A 16,495-nucleotide genomic window follows, 5' to 3' on the forward strand; every position below is an offset into this window, starting at 1 on the left:
CTATTTTCACTAAAATTGAAAATGGTCAAAAGTTGTATTCGTATATTCAAATCCACTTTTTTAGGAAATTGAAAATAAATATTGAAGACAAATACAAAGCCAAACCAATTTTTTAATGGTGGCTCTCACCAAAAAAAAAAAAAAAATACAATACACCACTTTTTTCATGAAACCAAACGACCTCTAATTTTTCACACCACCGAAAAAGTTACAAGCTTATTACATCACATATTCTGACATAACAAAACCCCCGTCCCCCTCCCCCCTTTCACTAAGGGTCCATTTGGTTCAGAGGATGGAAAAATGGGAGGATAGAAAATGGAGAGAGGATGGAAAAATGGGAGGATAGAAAATATTTTAGTTTTCCTCATTTGTGTTTGGTTGGAAGGGTGGAAAAGTGAAAAGATGGAAAACTTTTTTGTTTAGTTGGAAAGAGAAATGGGAGGATAGAAAATGGAGTTTGTATAAATTTACTCATATGTCCTTATTAAAAATAATGTTCAATTAAGAAAAAATAAGGCAAACAACCAACAAAAAAAATGCAATCATCCAAAGTTTATTAAAATGAAAATTCATGTCCAATAAAATATAAGAAATAAATTTTAAAAATAAAAATGAAAAAACGTTAAAAAAAAAAAAAAAAAAAAAAGCATTGTATGGTACTATGGTGAATCACAGATTCATGCACTTATGCACATCATCATATTAAAAGAAAAAAAAAAAATCAATGTCCAATGAAACTGTGAAACCAAAAAGAAAAAAAATTGAAAAAAAATATATTAGGCCAGCCACATTTATTAGTTGCCAAAAAAAAAAGTAATAATAAAAAGAAAATTGTGGGCAATTTTGTCCAACTTTCACTCCCATTTTCTCTCCAATTTGGAGAGATTGTGTTTTGGAGGGGGAGGAGAGAAAACTGGTGGCATGGGTCTCACCAAAATCTCTCCTCTTTTTCACCCTCAACCAAACAACCAAAAACATAATTTTCTCTCCATTTTTCTCTCCTTCATTTTCCATCCTCCCTAAAATCACTCCAAATAAACATAGCCTAAAATTGAAAATGGTTAAATGTTGTATTCGTATATTCAAATCCAATTTTTTAGGAAATTGAAAATAAATACTGAAGACAAATACAAAACCAAACCAATTTTTTAATGGTGGGTCTCACAAAAAAAAAAAATACAATAGACCACTTTTTTCATGAAACCGATCGACCTCTAATTTTTCACACCACTGAAAAAGTTACAAGCTTATTACATCACATATTCTGACATAACAAAACCCCCCCCCCCCCCCCCCCCCCCCCCCCCCCCCAAATCGGTGTTTTTAACTTCGACAAGAAATTCGTAATCTTTCATATAAATTACGGGAAAGTGCACTGAAAACCACAGATCACAAGTTGTGTTTTCTTATTCATCTATATAAATGGACTATCTAGGATAAGAATGGTGACACTTCTTGCTGAACAAAGAAAAGGCCAGAAGGACCGCCTTTGGGCAGCAGCGCTAACCTCACAGGATGTGCAGCACCTTCCTCAACAGGTATCTTGCCGGTGTTCCAGTTTATGTCGGTTTTAACGAAGCCAGGACAGACACAATTGATGCAGAAACTCGGATACCTCTTGGCTAGAATTTTAGTGTAGGCATTCAGAGCTGCTTTGGAGAGTACATAAGCAGATGAATGACCCCATCCTTTAGTTTCCAAGGAACACTCTTTGAAGTCTTTTAGATACTCACTCAACACCTCTTCCACATTCTCTTCTGTAAGGTTCTTTGGATCAGTAAACACTCCTCTCGCCAATTCGTTAGGTATGTCCTGAATTAATAGGACAAGCAAAACTAAGATCAACCACTATTCTATGAATATAATTCAAAATTAAATTCCTAAACATATACTAGGTTTGTGTGAGATTAATGATGAAAATATTGAACAATTCAATCAAATTCATTAATATAGTAAAAATTTATACTAGTGGATTAGCCTTGAAATCTACTATTATCAAACTTAATAAAGTTTCTTGACAAGGTCATGTCTAGTGATCATGTACAATATATTGTATGTCCGCAAATGTATGAAAAAATTTGTATGTGAGTTGCAAAAATTTTGTTCTTCTAAAATCAAATCCTAGATCTACCAATGGGTGCTAACAATTTATTTTTGATGGAGGTTTGTGTTGCTAACATACCACCACAAATTTCGAGGCGGAGAAGACACATTAACAATTCTTGGCGAGTCAGATAATTGAAGGAGGGGAATAAGAGCCTCTGTTGTCCTCTTAGCACCATAGTAGTTTGTTTCCACACATTCTTTTACTGACTCATATGTTTGAGTAGATTTTTTAGGCTCTGTTGATGGCCTTTCCTGCACCTGAAAAGAGATATTGTGATTCTAAAAAGATAAGCAGCCAAGGAAGCTATACTCAACATTTTTACCCCCCCTGATTCAACAGTATTTAACATTTGATTCGCAATGAGAAATTTGAAAAGTAAAATCAAGGTATAAGATAAACTACAAGAGTACTTCACAGCTTGATTTGAAATAATTTGAGGTACACGCTCAACACAATTCAGTGGAACTTTTTCTATATATACAAAAATAAAAATAAAATTAAGTGAAATTTTGTTAATATTTAAATATTAATTAATTAAACAAATTCATTCAACTTGTTATATTATTAATTTTTTTATTTAAAATTTATTTCTTTGCGCCTTTTGAGATACAAAATTACTAATAAAATTTTGATAACATATATATTTTTTATTTAATGATATCTCTAATTCATTTATTGTCATGACATGATTGATTTTATGTAGGATTTTATCAATTTTTAGTCTTAAAATTTTTCATTATGTAGAAGTAATTGTAACATGTAGTCTAACATGCATTTGGAATGAATAATATATATATATATATATATATATATGTGAGAGATGCTACGTCCATAACATTTTTACAACGTTTTTACAACAAATCACAAGTGGTTAGTTGTTATTGGTTCAAATTTGAACCTAACACTAAAATTACTTTTTTGCCCTAACAATAACAACCAGTAACAACCTGCCACTTAGGATTTATTATAAAAATATTATAAACATATCATTTCTCTCTCTCTCTCTCTCTCTATATATATATATATATATTGCTTTTTTTTTTTTTTTTTGGTATAAAGTATCGTGTCAATTGGACAATTGTCTTTGTATATTTCTTTATAGACGTTCTGACACATTTTTGGTAATATGTTAGTGATTTAATGTACAACCTTTATAATTAAATTGTTTACTTTGATTTGATGAATGGGAATGATATTTTTAAAGGAACTTTATGTAGTTGTCCTGAATGACGTGAGTGAGAAATCTTCTTCTTTTTTTTTTTAATGAAAAAAGAGAAATCTTTTTTAAATGAATAATCTCAGAAAAAACAATTATACATGTGCTTTTAATTAACTTGTGATCTTAACACCGCGCACCCTTAGTGCGGTGATCACTCCACAAGTATAAATACTTGTAGGGTGTGGAGGGTAAAAACTAGAGTTCAAGTCTCCAGAAAGAAACTTCACATATACTTAAATTAAGTTAGAGTAGAAATTTTATTTTGTATAAAAATAAAAAAAAAAATTAAAAATTAACTTGTGATCTTGCACTAACCTTATAGTAGGTTTGGGGTGTGAGTCGTGTGACACTTGCCATAAATTTTGCGTTGATTGAACGCGAGGAATCATGATAGTCTACTGTGGCTCCAACAATCCCTGCATTGTTCACCTACACCGATTTCCTACAATTTCAGCATTCGTCCTATATTTACATTGACTAAAATTAGAGAGACAACAGGAAAAGAAATCAGATTTTCAAGTTATTTGGAGAATTTCTATCTTTTGATAACTATTCAAGATTCAATACAATTTTTTTTTTTTTTTTTTTGTTTCTTTTTTAATCAAATGTTAGAAGTGAATGTTACAATTGTCATCTATCAAATTACTTTAGTTCCATTAGTAGTCATAGCGGTGTCCAAGAGATTCTTTGACCCAACCTACTCGAGAGATCTAATTGGACCGGAATAGTACTCAATCATACCCAGTGGCTATCGCGGTTAATGATGGGTCTTCGCCTTCAAAACCGACTTCAATAGATCAAGTCATGGGTTTTCTCCTCCAAAACTTGAGCAACCCAATCTAATCGACAACCCAAGCAGAATCTAGAGCGATTTCCACCAAATTTGATGAGATCTTAATTACTTGATTTTCGTTGTTTTCCAGTATTATCTTACCAAATCTTCACCGTTTTTGGAATCTCCAATTTTGTTTGAATCAAACTTCCACCCAATGATTATTCAATCCATCCAAATCCAATCTCCTTACCGATTAAGGGTGGGTTTGATTCTTCTCCACCCAATCTAATCAGGTCAAGTGTGGGTTAGGCACAAACCCAACCCAGACTGACCCATGGACACCCATAAGACACCCCTAAGTAGTTATATATGTCAAGAGTTTTGTAACTTAACTGACACCTCATGTTATTTTCAACAATAACGTATAGAATTCAAGTCCCCAATTTTCATTGTAACTATCAAATTATCACAAATAAAAAACAAAGTTAGTAGACAATCAATTGGTTACTTGTTGAAGTCAGATTATCCGCATATATACTACGTATATCATGTCTTTTGTGAGCATGAGACTCAAGATATGAAAAACATTTTCATGGAATTAAAAACATAATATTTCAAAGGAATTTTTCATACAGATGTACCTATTCTACTTTATCGATCTTGGGTGGCTTTTCAAATTAAAGTATGATAATAAGCATATAGAATTGGTTTTTTTTTTTTTTTTTTAAGAACTTTATTGTAAAAATTAATGTTCCAGCAACTAATTAAAAAATTCAGTGTTTATTATTACACCACTTAATTTTACATATCCAATATTGTAAATCATAAAGTTTTTTGTAAGTAAATGGCATAGACACAAAGGGATGGCTGGATTATTATTTGCCTTAAAAACATCAAATCAGTGTGAATATATATATATATATATATATATAGAGAGAGAGAGAGAGAGAGAGAGAGAGAGAGAGAATTCCCACCAAGATATCAAGTCTCCCAAACTGGGTTTTGATGAAATCTGCCAGAGAAGCAATAGAGCCAGGGTTAGCCACATCAAGTTGATGAAAAATGACAAGGTCAGAGAGACCAGAATCTTTTAGTTTTTGAACTGCTTCAAGACCCTTCTTCTCATCTCTTGCTGTTAGCACCACCTTAACACCTTTCGAAGCTAATTGCCTAACTGTTTCCAATCCAATTCCCTTATTGGACCCTGTAACAACAGCATACCTAACAAAATGAATAATCGTCAAAAAAAAAAAAAAAAAACTAGAGAGAGATGAATGTACGTGCATATATGTCATATAAGTGGCTGGAGGATGTGACTGAAAAGAGTGATATAAAAAGTGAATACACAACAAAAAGACTAAAAATAGCACCTCGCTGCTGCTTCTGCCATTGATGATGAGAAGTAAGAAAAATGGAACCTCAACTCGTTGGGCTCTGAATTTTCCTACAGTTAGTGTTGCTAGGTCTTGATTTTTGAGTTCGGGTTTATTCTGTTTTGATGTCAGTCTGATTTAAGATTTTTCAAAACTAACCAATTTTGTCCCTAATCATTGTGAAAAATAGGAGAAAAATAAGTAACAGATTATGGACTAAGTTTGTTAGTTTTGAAAATTTTTAGACTTGAATATCATTAGCTCAAACTTCAGGAGTGTTAACTATATTTACCCTTTTCATAATAGCTTTCATGGTACAAATGATTGGTATTAATAATGACTTCATGTCAAGTAATCTAATTTTGCCCTAAAACAACTACCTTGTTCGCAATTTTATATATATATATATATATATATATATGTGTGTGTGTGTATACGTAGACCCCAGCATGGTGGATATATCATAGGAACTTAGTACTTTTAGTTGACCATACTGAGATATATAAGAATATGCCATGAGGCAAGTTGAAATCATTAGGCTTTTTTCTTTTTTCTTTTTCTTTTTTTTTGTCTAGTGTATGTGAGATTAGGAATTAAGGAAATTGGATACTAAAAAAAAACATAAAAATTAAATAATAGATACTAGTGAGTCTTGATAAACTAAAAATAAAAAATACAAGTTGGAACGTGGTCTTGAGAGAAAAATCAAAGTGGATTGAAAAGTTTTTTTTTTAATTTTAATTTTTGGATAAGTTTGTTTTGAAGATATGAATTAGTCAGAAAGTGTCCTGTTTTGTAGGCATTTTACGTGGTGTTGGAAATATATTTTTACCTAGTTGTCTTTAAGTTTTGTCCTTATTAAACATAGGGTCTAAGAGCATTTCTGAACCACATAAAAGTTCAATCTAAAAATGTGAATTTTGTTATAGATAGTATAGATAAATATAAGTAATGTATATAAATGCTTATCAACAACAACAAAAAAAGTAATGTATATAACTAACTGATGTTGTCCAATTTTCAATGCTCTCATAAATAATCATATTGTTGAAAAAGTGTTTAGTTCTTGTGTTCTTGATTGATTTACTCATCTAGAAATGTGTTTAGTTCTGTATAATTCTTTCATTTAACGTAGACTCTTCACTCTAAGCACGTTAAATACTTAGTATTTCCTGCGAACTAATTCACTAGTTTTGATTTGCTTAAAATCAATCAATTTCATGAAACTATCTTAAACAATTAATTCTTGAGTTCTTATTCTTAAATCATCCAACTAAGATCATCCTTCATATGAATTTTAGTTAAATTATAAAATAAATATTGTTAAGACTACCAATAGATGTGTTGTGCGTGGATCCCTAAACCTTAGTGCCTTAATATATTGTTATTTTTTCTCAATCTAAATTACCTTTACCAAACCATCAAAATCTCTTCAATTTAACTTTATTATTTTGTGGTTTGCTAATCAATTCCATTTTCCTGTGGATTTGATCTTGGAGTCACTAAGTTATAATTTCACAAAAATCCTGCAATTGATTATTTAAGTCGCAGTAAGTTTTTGGGCTCCCAAGTGCAGGATTGTCACAAAGTAATAATTCAATGAGTCCGAGATTGAATCCACAAGGAAAAGTGAATTGATTAACAAACCACAAGAGAATAAAACTCAAACAATAAAGTTTAATTGAAGAGATTTTGATATATAGTTTGATAAAGGTAATTTAGATTGGGAGAAAATAACAATTTATTAAGGCACTAAGGTTTAGGGATCTACGAACAACACTTCTATTGGTAGTCTCAACAATTTTTATTGTATAACTCAACTAAAATTCATATGAAGGATATTCTTAGTTGGATGATTTAAAAAAAAAAGAACTCAAGAATTTATTGTGTAAGATACATAGTTTCATGAAATTGATTGATTTTAGGAAAAATAAAACTAATTAATTAGTTCGCAGGGAATACTAAGCATTTAACGTGCTTGGAGTCTACAATAAATCAAAAAATTATACAAAACTAAACACTTTTCTAGATGAGTAAGTCAATCAAGAACACAAGAACTAAACACTTTTTCAACAATATGATTATTTAAGAGAGCATTGAAAATTGGACAACATTAGTTAGTTATATACATTACTTTTTTTTGTTGTTGTTGTTGATAAGCAATTATATATTAAGCAGTTCAATTGAAAATTTTTTACTCACTTTGGTAGACTATTTGGTAATTTATATTGAAAATGAAAATTTTAAGGATTTCGTTAAAGATGATAAAAAATGAAATTAATTTTATGAAAGATCATCATCAAACATAATCTTTATGTGTGTATGTGTGTGTACGCGCATGCGTGCCTGCGTGTGTGTAAAAATGTATGTGTTTGAGGTGGCTTTTTTTTTCTCACTGGATCTTCTATTTGACATTTGTATTCAATCTGAATAATACATGGAGAGAATGAGAGGATATTTAATAGGAGGGAACCCAAACCTGGATATAATTTGAGGTCTAAAACGACAATTTTAAATAAGATATTTTTTAATATTAAAATATGAAAAATAAATAATATTCATTTAAGTTGCCATATTATAAGTGTTTTAATTAATATCCTTCCTCAACTAGTAGCTCTCAACTAGTAGCTCATGATATTTCTAAGAAAGACATCCAAAATTCAAATATCTACACTCTCGTTGTAATAACTATAAAATTATCAATATAAAATAAAATTTATTGTTTTCTTCTTTTGAAATATTATTTATAACATTTTGATAATATCTCATTTTTAGTCAATGATTTCACTAATACAATTAGCGTGACAAATATAATTAATCAATTTCAATTTTCAAAGAGAATCCGAAGTGCTTGAGGGTTCAGGAAATGGTTTCGTTTTGAACTATGCAAGGTTAGCAGCAAATCAATGTATGTATTTCTAACAATTTTTTAAAAATAAAATTTCAATTTTTAAAAACTTATTTTTTGCATAGCCATTGTAACTTGTATTCTCACATGCAAAAACACAGATGGTATTAAAAAAATCGGTAAAACTCTTGGTATAAATAGACTTTTCCTTAATACCTTATTAATAATTAAGGTTTATCTTAAAATTAAAGGAAAAATGTTCTCAAAAAAAAGTTAAAGGAAAAATTAAAAAAATTTAAAAAAAAATTAAAAACAATAGGCGCACGTGCATGAGTTGGCATTAATTGGAAAGCATGTGATTGTGAGTTGTGACAAACGAGGTAAGTACTGACCGATACTGCCCACAACCTGATAAGCCGGCTTTTAGATTCCTCGGACAGTCGTGTCAACGTGTAGAAAGAAAATATCAAATCACAAACACACTGAGAGATTTGAAGCTTTGAACTCTAATTCTCACAATCTCACTACTACTTGTGCTCTTTCTCTCCAAAGATGCCTCAAGGAACGCTTGAAGTTCTTCTCGTCAGCGCCAAAGATCTCGAAAACACCGAGTTTCTCTGTAAACCTCTCTCTCTCTCTCTTTTTATATATATAATCATTGCTGATTGCTATATCTTTAGTGGGTACATGAGAAATGATATACAGAAATGCTTTCTGGTGTTTCAGAATATATATCTGTGGATTGATCTGAATGATGCATATGTTTTACATTCTTTCTTGTTGTTATCTTTGTTTTCTATCCGATTGTTATCTGATACTGCCTTTGCTTTAAATCAAATTCTAGACAATCATAATATGGCGGCTGATTTGTATATTTTTATCTTTTGGGTTAAGTGGGTTGATCTTAATCTAGATCTTTTGCTCCATTCTTATTTGGAGAAACTTCTACTCTGACCGAGACTTTCTTTTTCTTTTTATGGATAAATCTGATATTCTCGGAGCTGCCTTATTTTATTATATTATATTTCTTTATTCCGTCCCTTTAATATTTATGTCCTGGATTTATTAATTATCTATTCATAGAAAATTTTTAATAGAAAATTAAAAAAATATATATCAAAATATTTATTTTTATTCAATCCATTATAATCATTTCATTTCATTTCCTTATGAATTTCCAAATGGAGCTTTAATGTATACAATTTTTCTTTTTCTTTTTTTTTTTAATTTCTAAAATGATTTATTAATAAATGTTCTAAGAGCATATAGGAGGTGGTTAAAACATTTGAGAAACTATGTTAGGAATGTTACAAAGAGTTGTAAAATAGTTGGAGGTTTCAATAGAGGAAGCAAGCGAGAGATACTCGTGTTTTACTGGTTGCCTCTCTGGATTTGGAACATGGGAAGTAGGTTGTTTGTCTTTACATAGCTTTTAGTTTCCATTGTTGTACTGCAGGAATTCAGGGATAGCATTTTGAGAACCTTTAATATACTATATCATTAGTAAAACCCTTCTTTATTACCTGTAACGAATGTGCATATCACAACGCTAGTTTGAAAACTAATTTTATTTTTTAGTTGTATTTTATTTCTTAAGTTCTCTTTCAAAAATAATAATATGCATTATTTAGGATTATATATTTCATTATAATTCATATTATGTCATTAATATGAGGACTTAACGGTTTGAATTATACACTTAAACCACTATTTCAAAAATAATGCTATTTTCACAAGTATATTGTATTTATATACTTCTTACATGCTCCATTTCTATGATGGATTTGAAAGATCAAATACAAGTTTCAAATAATGTCAGATTGAGGTTTGTTCAAATTTTGTGGATGCAATTAGAAAAAAAAAATAGCATATAATCCTAAATATTCATGCAAGAAATTAATAATAACCACAATTAAATATATTTGAAGCATTTTCACCTTAGTTTAATAATACTAATACTAATGTTCGTTTTTAATTTTTGTCAACTCTTAAAAATACTTTGCAAGGGGGTTATTTAATAGAGCATGCAAAAGGGTCATTCATTATATTTTAGTAAGAAGAAAAAAGAAGATTGTTGTTGACCTATTTATATATTTAGTTTTACTTCTGAATGTAATTTTTGCTATTGTGATAAAATGAATTTTGTCAATATTTATTATACTTTTCAAATAACTTAAAATTTTTGTCATTATGATAGTCTACTGAAAGAGCTAACTTGTTTATGAAACATTGTAAGTTTTTCATTGAAATTTATACTTGAGTTAAATCAGTATATGATAAGTTTTGGTAAAAGAGTGTGGATTAGTTTCAAATGGGTTAAAAGTAATTATATGGTTTGAAATAGGTTTAAATGGGCTAAAAGTAGTTTTAAATAGTACAGACACTTAGCACAAAGTTAGAGTGAATTTGAAATCTAATTCAGAATACTTGATACAAAATTAGAATGAATTAGCTTAATTCTTTATTGAGTTTGCATTGTGGTATTATTATATAAATAGATACATAAGTTGAAAGCTCAAATTAGTGTGAAACACTAATACTTGTTTAGAACCCCAATTTTAAAAATTGGATTAATTGCTTTTACTCTAACTTATCTAAGTGCGGAACAAGAGTAAATGAAGTGCAATAAACCAGGACTACTCTAGTGCATAAACATTAACGATAAAAAAAAAAAATGTAAAGTACAAAGAATAAGAGAAGAGAGATGCAAACACAAGATAACACCAAAATGTGTTATCTAAGAGGAAACAGAAAAACTCAACGAAAAACTACTCCATGAACCTCCAAGTCAAAATTGATCCATTAGTGAATAAGTTGGAGTACATGAATAACAAAAGACTCTCCAAGCCTAGTCTACCCAATGTACTTGAGCCCTTCAAGCTCTTACTAACAACGGACTTCTCGGAGTCTTGTCTTCACTAACTTTCCGGATCCCGCAATACCACCCGATTGCATCCGCCAAACCTCACCAGCTTCTCTTGGCAAATCCCAAAGTTTCCCAAACTCCAAAACACTCTCTACACTCTGAATAGGTATAGGTTGTGTTTTGGTGCAAACCTCCTCTCAAGATATAACAATGGAAGAGGGAAAGGAGAAGAGACTACAAGGATTTTTCACTAAAAGATGAGTATTTCTCTCTCTAAAAGATGGGTGTATTGTGTTGTAGAAACCTATTTAGGGTTTTCTCTCTAAATGGTCTCTCCTTACTTTTATAGGTAATAAAGGTATATATAGTATGGGTGAAGAGTAAAAAAATCACATTTAAAATCCTCCAAACAGAGAATTTCACGGGTACTTCGCAAGATGGCCTGTCTCACGAAGTACTCGCGAAATACAACATAGCAATTCATTCTTCAGCTTCCAGCATGTGCTTCTTACGTGACCTTTTCGCGAGAACCTTTACTTATGAGCTTCTTGTGAGTTAGTCATGAGATTACACTGATCTTCATTGCATGCTTGATTCTTCACTAACTTAATACTAAACCCAATACAATAAAATCTCACAAAATACAAAGAACACAATTAATGCAATTACAATTCTTTTTGTCATGGAATAAAGCTAACATAAAATATAATTATAAATCATAACATTACATAAGTATATAACTGCAACAACCAAACGTTAGTATCAAAATTTTGGGGTCAGCTATAGATCCTTAATATGCTAGTTTAGGTCTGTCGCATATATATTCTTTGTCACCATTCTATATGAAGTGACATTCAATTATCACTTAATGATTATAAAGTTAGATTAGCTTATGATTTTTCTTACATTATTACAAGACTAAGTTAAAAGATTAAAATTTAAAATATACATTTAAAAAGAAGAAATATAAATTATTGAATTAAATACAAGTCAAAATTAGAAGGTGTACTTTATAATTTAGCCAAAAACTTTCCTTACTTCACTACTGACATAGCTCATGATTCAAGAGAAGATGAAGCAATCAAACACAGATTAAAGCCATGCAATTGTTAAGAATATAGATTGACCACAATTAACAAAGTAACGGATTTATTAATTAACAACTTAACAATTGACACAACCATAGTATACTTACCACAATCCAAAGAAATAAAAAATTAAGATAAACTAGAACACGGATTTTGATAACAAAATGGAAAACCTTTGAAGAACTCTTCAAAAGAAAAACCACTTTGTGGCTAACGAACGAATCCCACATGAGATTTCTACTAGAGGAGAAACCGTTGATAGAATCAACCTATATTTGAAAACCTTTGTAAATAGAATAACCCAACAAATGACATTCTTGCCTCCCACTATAGTGGCTCTAGAACTCCAGCATTCTTCTATAGAATTTCCTCTACAAACAAACACATCTTCATGAATCTAGAACTCTGGTACACCAATGAACTCATCGGTAGAAATTTAAGAATTTTGTGGTTTGAATGAAACTCACAAAGAGGAGGTCAAGGGAGAGGTTTTCAAACAGTTTAGGCTCAAAGCAATTAAGGCTCTCTCAATGGTTTTAGAACAACTGCCTCTCATAAAAATTGTGCGTGGAAGAGTATATATAAGTAGGTCAGGTTACAATGTTTGAAATGTCGGAATCTAAATTCTGTAAACTTGATTGAGCAAGGGTCAAGAGAGGGTCGAACAAAGTTTTTGCCTAACTTAAATGATCACTCAAGCGAGTCCCTGCAGTTGCTAAAGTGGATCTTCAAGAACTCGCAGTCTTTAAGAAACTGTCAATTCATTACATACTTCAACCAATTTACTATGCATACAACCCTCATTAATGCACATTTTGGCATATGAATTTGCCAATTAAAACTTAGATCCTAATATATTGCAATTGTGCTGTTTTGAAAAATAAGCTATTTTTATCATGGTTTTAAAACCCAGACAATTTAATAAACCGAAAAAGAGAGAGGTTCAAGGTTTTTGAAGTCGGACTAAGGTTTAACCGAGGTCAAATCATGATGTGTCATTTAATTTTTTAATATATTTGATACTTAAATTGGTTTATAATTATTAATTTTTCATTTCTGACCAACAAGATGTGCGTGGCCCAATAGTTTGCGTGCTTACATGTTTTTGAATCTTGACTTGAATCAACATGAGAATGTCTAACACTTAAACTAGATATGTTTTAATCTTGGTTTACTAACATACATAAAATTAGAAATCTAAGCATTCAATCCTAAATATTTAGAACCTAACAGATTGAGCGTTAATGAGCAGCCAAGATGGATCCCTATCTCATTCTCACTTGCCAGACACAGGAACAGAGAAGTAGTGTAGCATCAGGTACATTTCTGGCCATCTTTTATGCTGCATTATTAGATTACATTTTTGGGCTTAATATATGACATATGGTAAAGTCAGTAATTCTGTCCAAAGTAAAGCAATTATCTGTAACTTCATTGGTGCACTTTCAACATGCATTATGTTCGAGTAGGTTATTTACCATTTTGTCTTCAAGAAAATCTTATGTATCTTGTATCTTTTGCAACTAATAAATGGTACATGCATGCAGGTCAAGGATCTGAACCACAATGGAATGAGAGCTTCGTTTTCACAGTCAGTGATGGTGCTTCAGAACTCAATCTGAAGATAATGGACAAAGATACTTTCACTAAGGATGATTTTGTTGGAGAAGCAACGTGAGTTATCATTCTTTCAACGTGTACACATATAAGTATATAAAACATTGAACACATGTTAACTTGTGCTACTCTTGGTAACTCGTTAACAAAATCCAAGAAATTAGTCTTCCCCTACAAACATTTTAAGACTGATGGAATTACAAACGCCTTAGACTCAATAATCTTTTCCACTCAACTTCTAAACTGCATTAATTTGCAAATATGCTTGACCTCATAGACTTATGTCAAACATTCAGAGTTGCTTAATTTTATTGCTTTATTACCCTGCAGCGTTCCTTTAGATCCACTGTTCACTGAAGGAAGTCTCCCACCAACTGCATACAGTGTTGTCAAGGATGGGGAATATTGTGGAGAAATTAGAGTTGGCCTGACTTTCACTCCAGAGGTAACCCTTTATTGTATCTCTATGATTTTATTATCAGTCATTTGTTTAATTTTAGCTCTTGCTTTCTTGAAGCAATAGGAGCAATATTATCTAAACTTGATGTATTAAAAAATGATTATTTCATTCTTGCGCTTTGGATAACTGCAATCTCACACTTACATTGTTAGTGCCCAAGACTCATACCTCCATTCCTTGTTGCAGAGAAGTAGTAGTCGGGAGTGCTGTGAAGAGGAGCAGAACTATGGTGGATGGAAAGAATCCTCCGAGGAGGAAAGGTATGGTGGACGGGAACAATCATCTTATCAGGATTGAGCTTCAGCTTTACTAATTCATACTACCTTATGTTTACAGTGTGAGATTTGTTTATCAGTCACAGATGTTGGAAAAATCTTCAGAATTTCCTTTGCGTTGCGTCATTGTGCCATACCTGGTTATGCTTCGAGTTGTTAGTTGAACCATTGGTTTGTATGGAAAAAAATCATCTTATGAAGATTGACCTTGCACTTTGCTGGTCCACAAGTACTTTCTGTTTTAAATTAGTTGTTCACCAATTACCTAATGTTTGAATGACCAAGAAAATAATTTTTAAGTCCTTGAAATTGGATTCTAAAAATAAATAAATAAATAAATAAAATAAAAAGGTCATTGTCTCGTGCTATATCATATTTCAAATTTTTTAAATGATTAGTTTAAATAGAGGTACTTAACAATAGAAGTATTTAGATTTTAACTTTTAGTTTCAATAACTTGAATAGAATATTGTTAGATTTTATGAGTGTGGAGAAAGAGAGTATAGAGAGAGTACAGGATTTTCGTGATTCATCCTACAGGTTAAGTCCACAGAGAGAAAGCCATGATAGCTATATCTTCACTATAATCTCAATTCACTTAGTTACAATGAACCCTTAGTAGGGTTTATATAGGGAGAGAGAGTTAGGGTTAGGCATACATGGGCTTACAATAGAATCGAGCCTCTTGGGCCTACACACTCTCCTCAAACTCAAGGTGGAGGCTCGGAACCTTAAGGTTGGAATGTAACTTATAAATATGAGGAAGCCTTGAAGACACTTGAAGATGACCATAAAGATGACTATAAATAGACAGTGCGAATTGTTGATGATGACAACGAACAATGAGGATAAAAGACTGCTAGAAGAAGGCCTAAAGAATGCTACATTAATGAACCAACGAGGAGTTGCTAGCCTGAGGACGGTTACACTAAAGGCTTGAGGACCTTTGGCAAACAAGACGTTGTGATAAAGCATGTGAATGAGATGATGTCGTAGATGTTGAACCCAAAGAGAGAAGGATCAATGATTTGGGTGCCTCAATCGGGTAAACCCAAACTTAGAATCTACATGAAAGACGAAGTGTCAACTTTGGTCTAACAGTCAAAAATAAACTGGTGGGCTGAATAGGACAATGGCTGGTGTTGCTTAAAGGCCAATGCAATTGAATAAGCCTAAAGGGCCAATGATTTCAATGAAGAGCACAATGGGCCAATACGTTAGAGGCTACTAGCAAGATGCGTGAAGATAATTGAGACCCATGACCGAAAAAATAAAACCAATAAAATCAGGTACAAAAGAAAGATGCATTTGCGCATTAAATACAGCCAAATTCAACAAAACTGTCGGGGTTGTCCATATGCTGTCCATGCAGGATGATCCTGTATAGTGGCAAGAAGCGTTGGCAAGAGAAATCCTTGACTACAATCCACGAGCCCATATTGCAGTAAAATTCGTAAAATCACTTGGAAAGTCACTCGGCCAATGTCCACAACAAGATTACCTTCACCAAAAGTTGAAGACCAAATTTCACTAGCCTACATATCCAACAATGCCACATGGAGCAATCTACAAGATTGATTCTTGTAGTAAATAATGTGGCAGGAAGTTGTGCAAACACCATCACTTTATCACTTACTGTCAAAGTCAAAAAGACTTCCGAGAAGCTCATGAAGAATAAGGCTTTTAAGTTTTAACTTTAAGAAATACCATTAATCTACCCAACGTTGTAGGAGAGAGGATGCTTCAAAATGACCATTCAAAAGTAGCATGAGAGACTCTGATTGCCTTCGACAACAACTTATCCGTACCAAGAGCTTCAAGCTCGAGTGCGGGACCTATCTTCTTACTTTCTCAAAATTACTTA

General features: G+C 31.7%; 2 protein-coding genes across 2 annotated transcripts; one reads left to right on the forward strand and one right to left on the reverse strand.

Moving 5' to 3' along the window:
* Window positions 1–1,306: 1,306 nt before the first annotated feature.
* Window positions 1,307–5,494, reverse strand: LOC115957013 ((+)-neomenthol dehydrogenase-like). The gene is made up of 5 exons (XM_031075259.1): window positions 5,475–5,494; window positions 5,079–5,325; window positions 3,645–3,758; window positions 2,182–2,367; window positions 1,307–1,815 (listed from the first exon to the last, which is right to left on the reverse strand). The coding sequence occupies exons 1-5, from the start codon at window positions 5,492–5,494 to the stop codon at window positions 1,435–1,437; spliced, it is 948 nt and encodes a 315-aa protein (XP_030931119.1). The 3' UTR covers window positions 1,307–1,434.
* A 3,279-nt stretch (window positions 5,495–8,773) lies between these two features.
* Window positions 8,774–14,838, forward strand: LOC115958628 (elicitor-responsive protein 3-like). The gene is made up of 6 exons (XM_031077056.1): window positions 8,774–8,944; window positions 13,532–13,597; window positions 13,827–13,953; window positions 14,227–14,341; window positions 14,543–14,616; window positions 14,693–14,838. The coding sequence occupies exons 1-6, from the start codon at window positions 8,878–8,880 to the stop codon at window positions 14,793–14,795; spliced, it is 552 nt and encodes a 183-aa protein (XP_030932916.1). The 5' UTR covers window positions 8,774–8,877; the 3' UTR covers window positions 14,796–14,838.
* Window positions 14,839–16,495: the final 1,657 nt, after the last annotated feature.

The sequence above is a fragment of the Quercus lobata genome, chromosome 8, assembly GCF_001633185.2.
Source record: "Quercus lobata isolate SW786 chromosome 8, ValleyOak3.0 Primary Assembly, whole genome shotgun sequence".
NCBI classification, from domain to species: domain Eukaryota; kingdom Viridiplantae; phylum Streptophyta; class Magnoliopsida; order Fagales; family Fagaceae; genus Quercus; species Quercus lobata.

What these genes read in the sequence shown, in the direction of transcription:
- LOC115957013 (XM_031075259.1), bottom strand. Translation starts at nt 5,494, where the DNA reads ATGGCAGAAGCAGCAGCGAG. An exon ending in CACCCCAAACCTACTATAAG is followed by an intron (nt 2,368 to 3,644) that starts GTTAGTGCAAGA and finishes ATCTCTTTTCAG; the next exon opens with GTGCAGGAAAGGCCATCAAC. An exon ending in CTCGAAATTTGTGGTGGTAT is followed by an intron (nt 1,816 to 2,181) that starts GTTAGCAACACA and finishes CTATTAATTCAG; the next exon opens with GACATACCTAACGAATTGGC.
- LOC115958628 (XM_031077056.1), top strand. Translation starts at nt 8,878, where the DNA reads ATGCCTCAAGGAACGCTTGAAGTTCTTCTCGTCAGCGCCAAAGATCTC. An exon ending in GATTTTGTTGGAGAAGCAAC is followed by an intron (nt 13,954 to 14,226) that starts GTGAGTTATCAT and finishes ATTACCCTGCAG; the next exon opens with CGTTCCTTTAGATCCACTGT. An exon ending in GAATCCTCCGAGGAGGAAAG is followed by an intron (nt 14,617 to 14,692) that starts GTATGGTGGACG and finishes TTATGTTTACAG; the next exon opens with TGTGAGATTTGTTTATCAGT.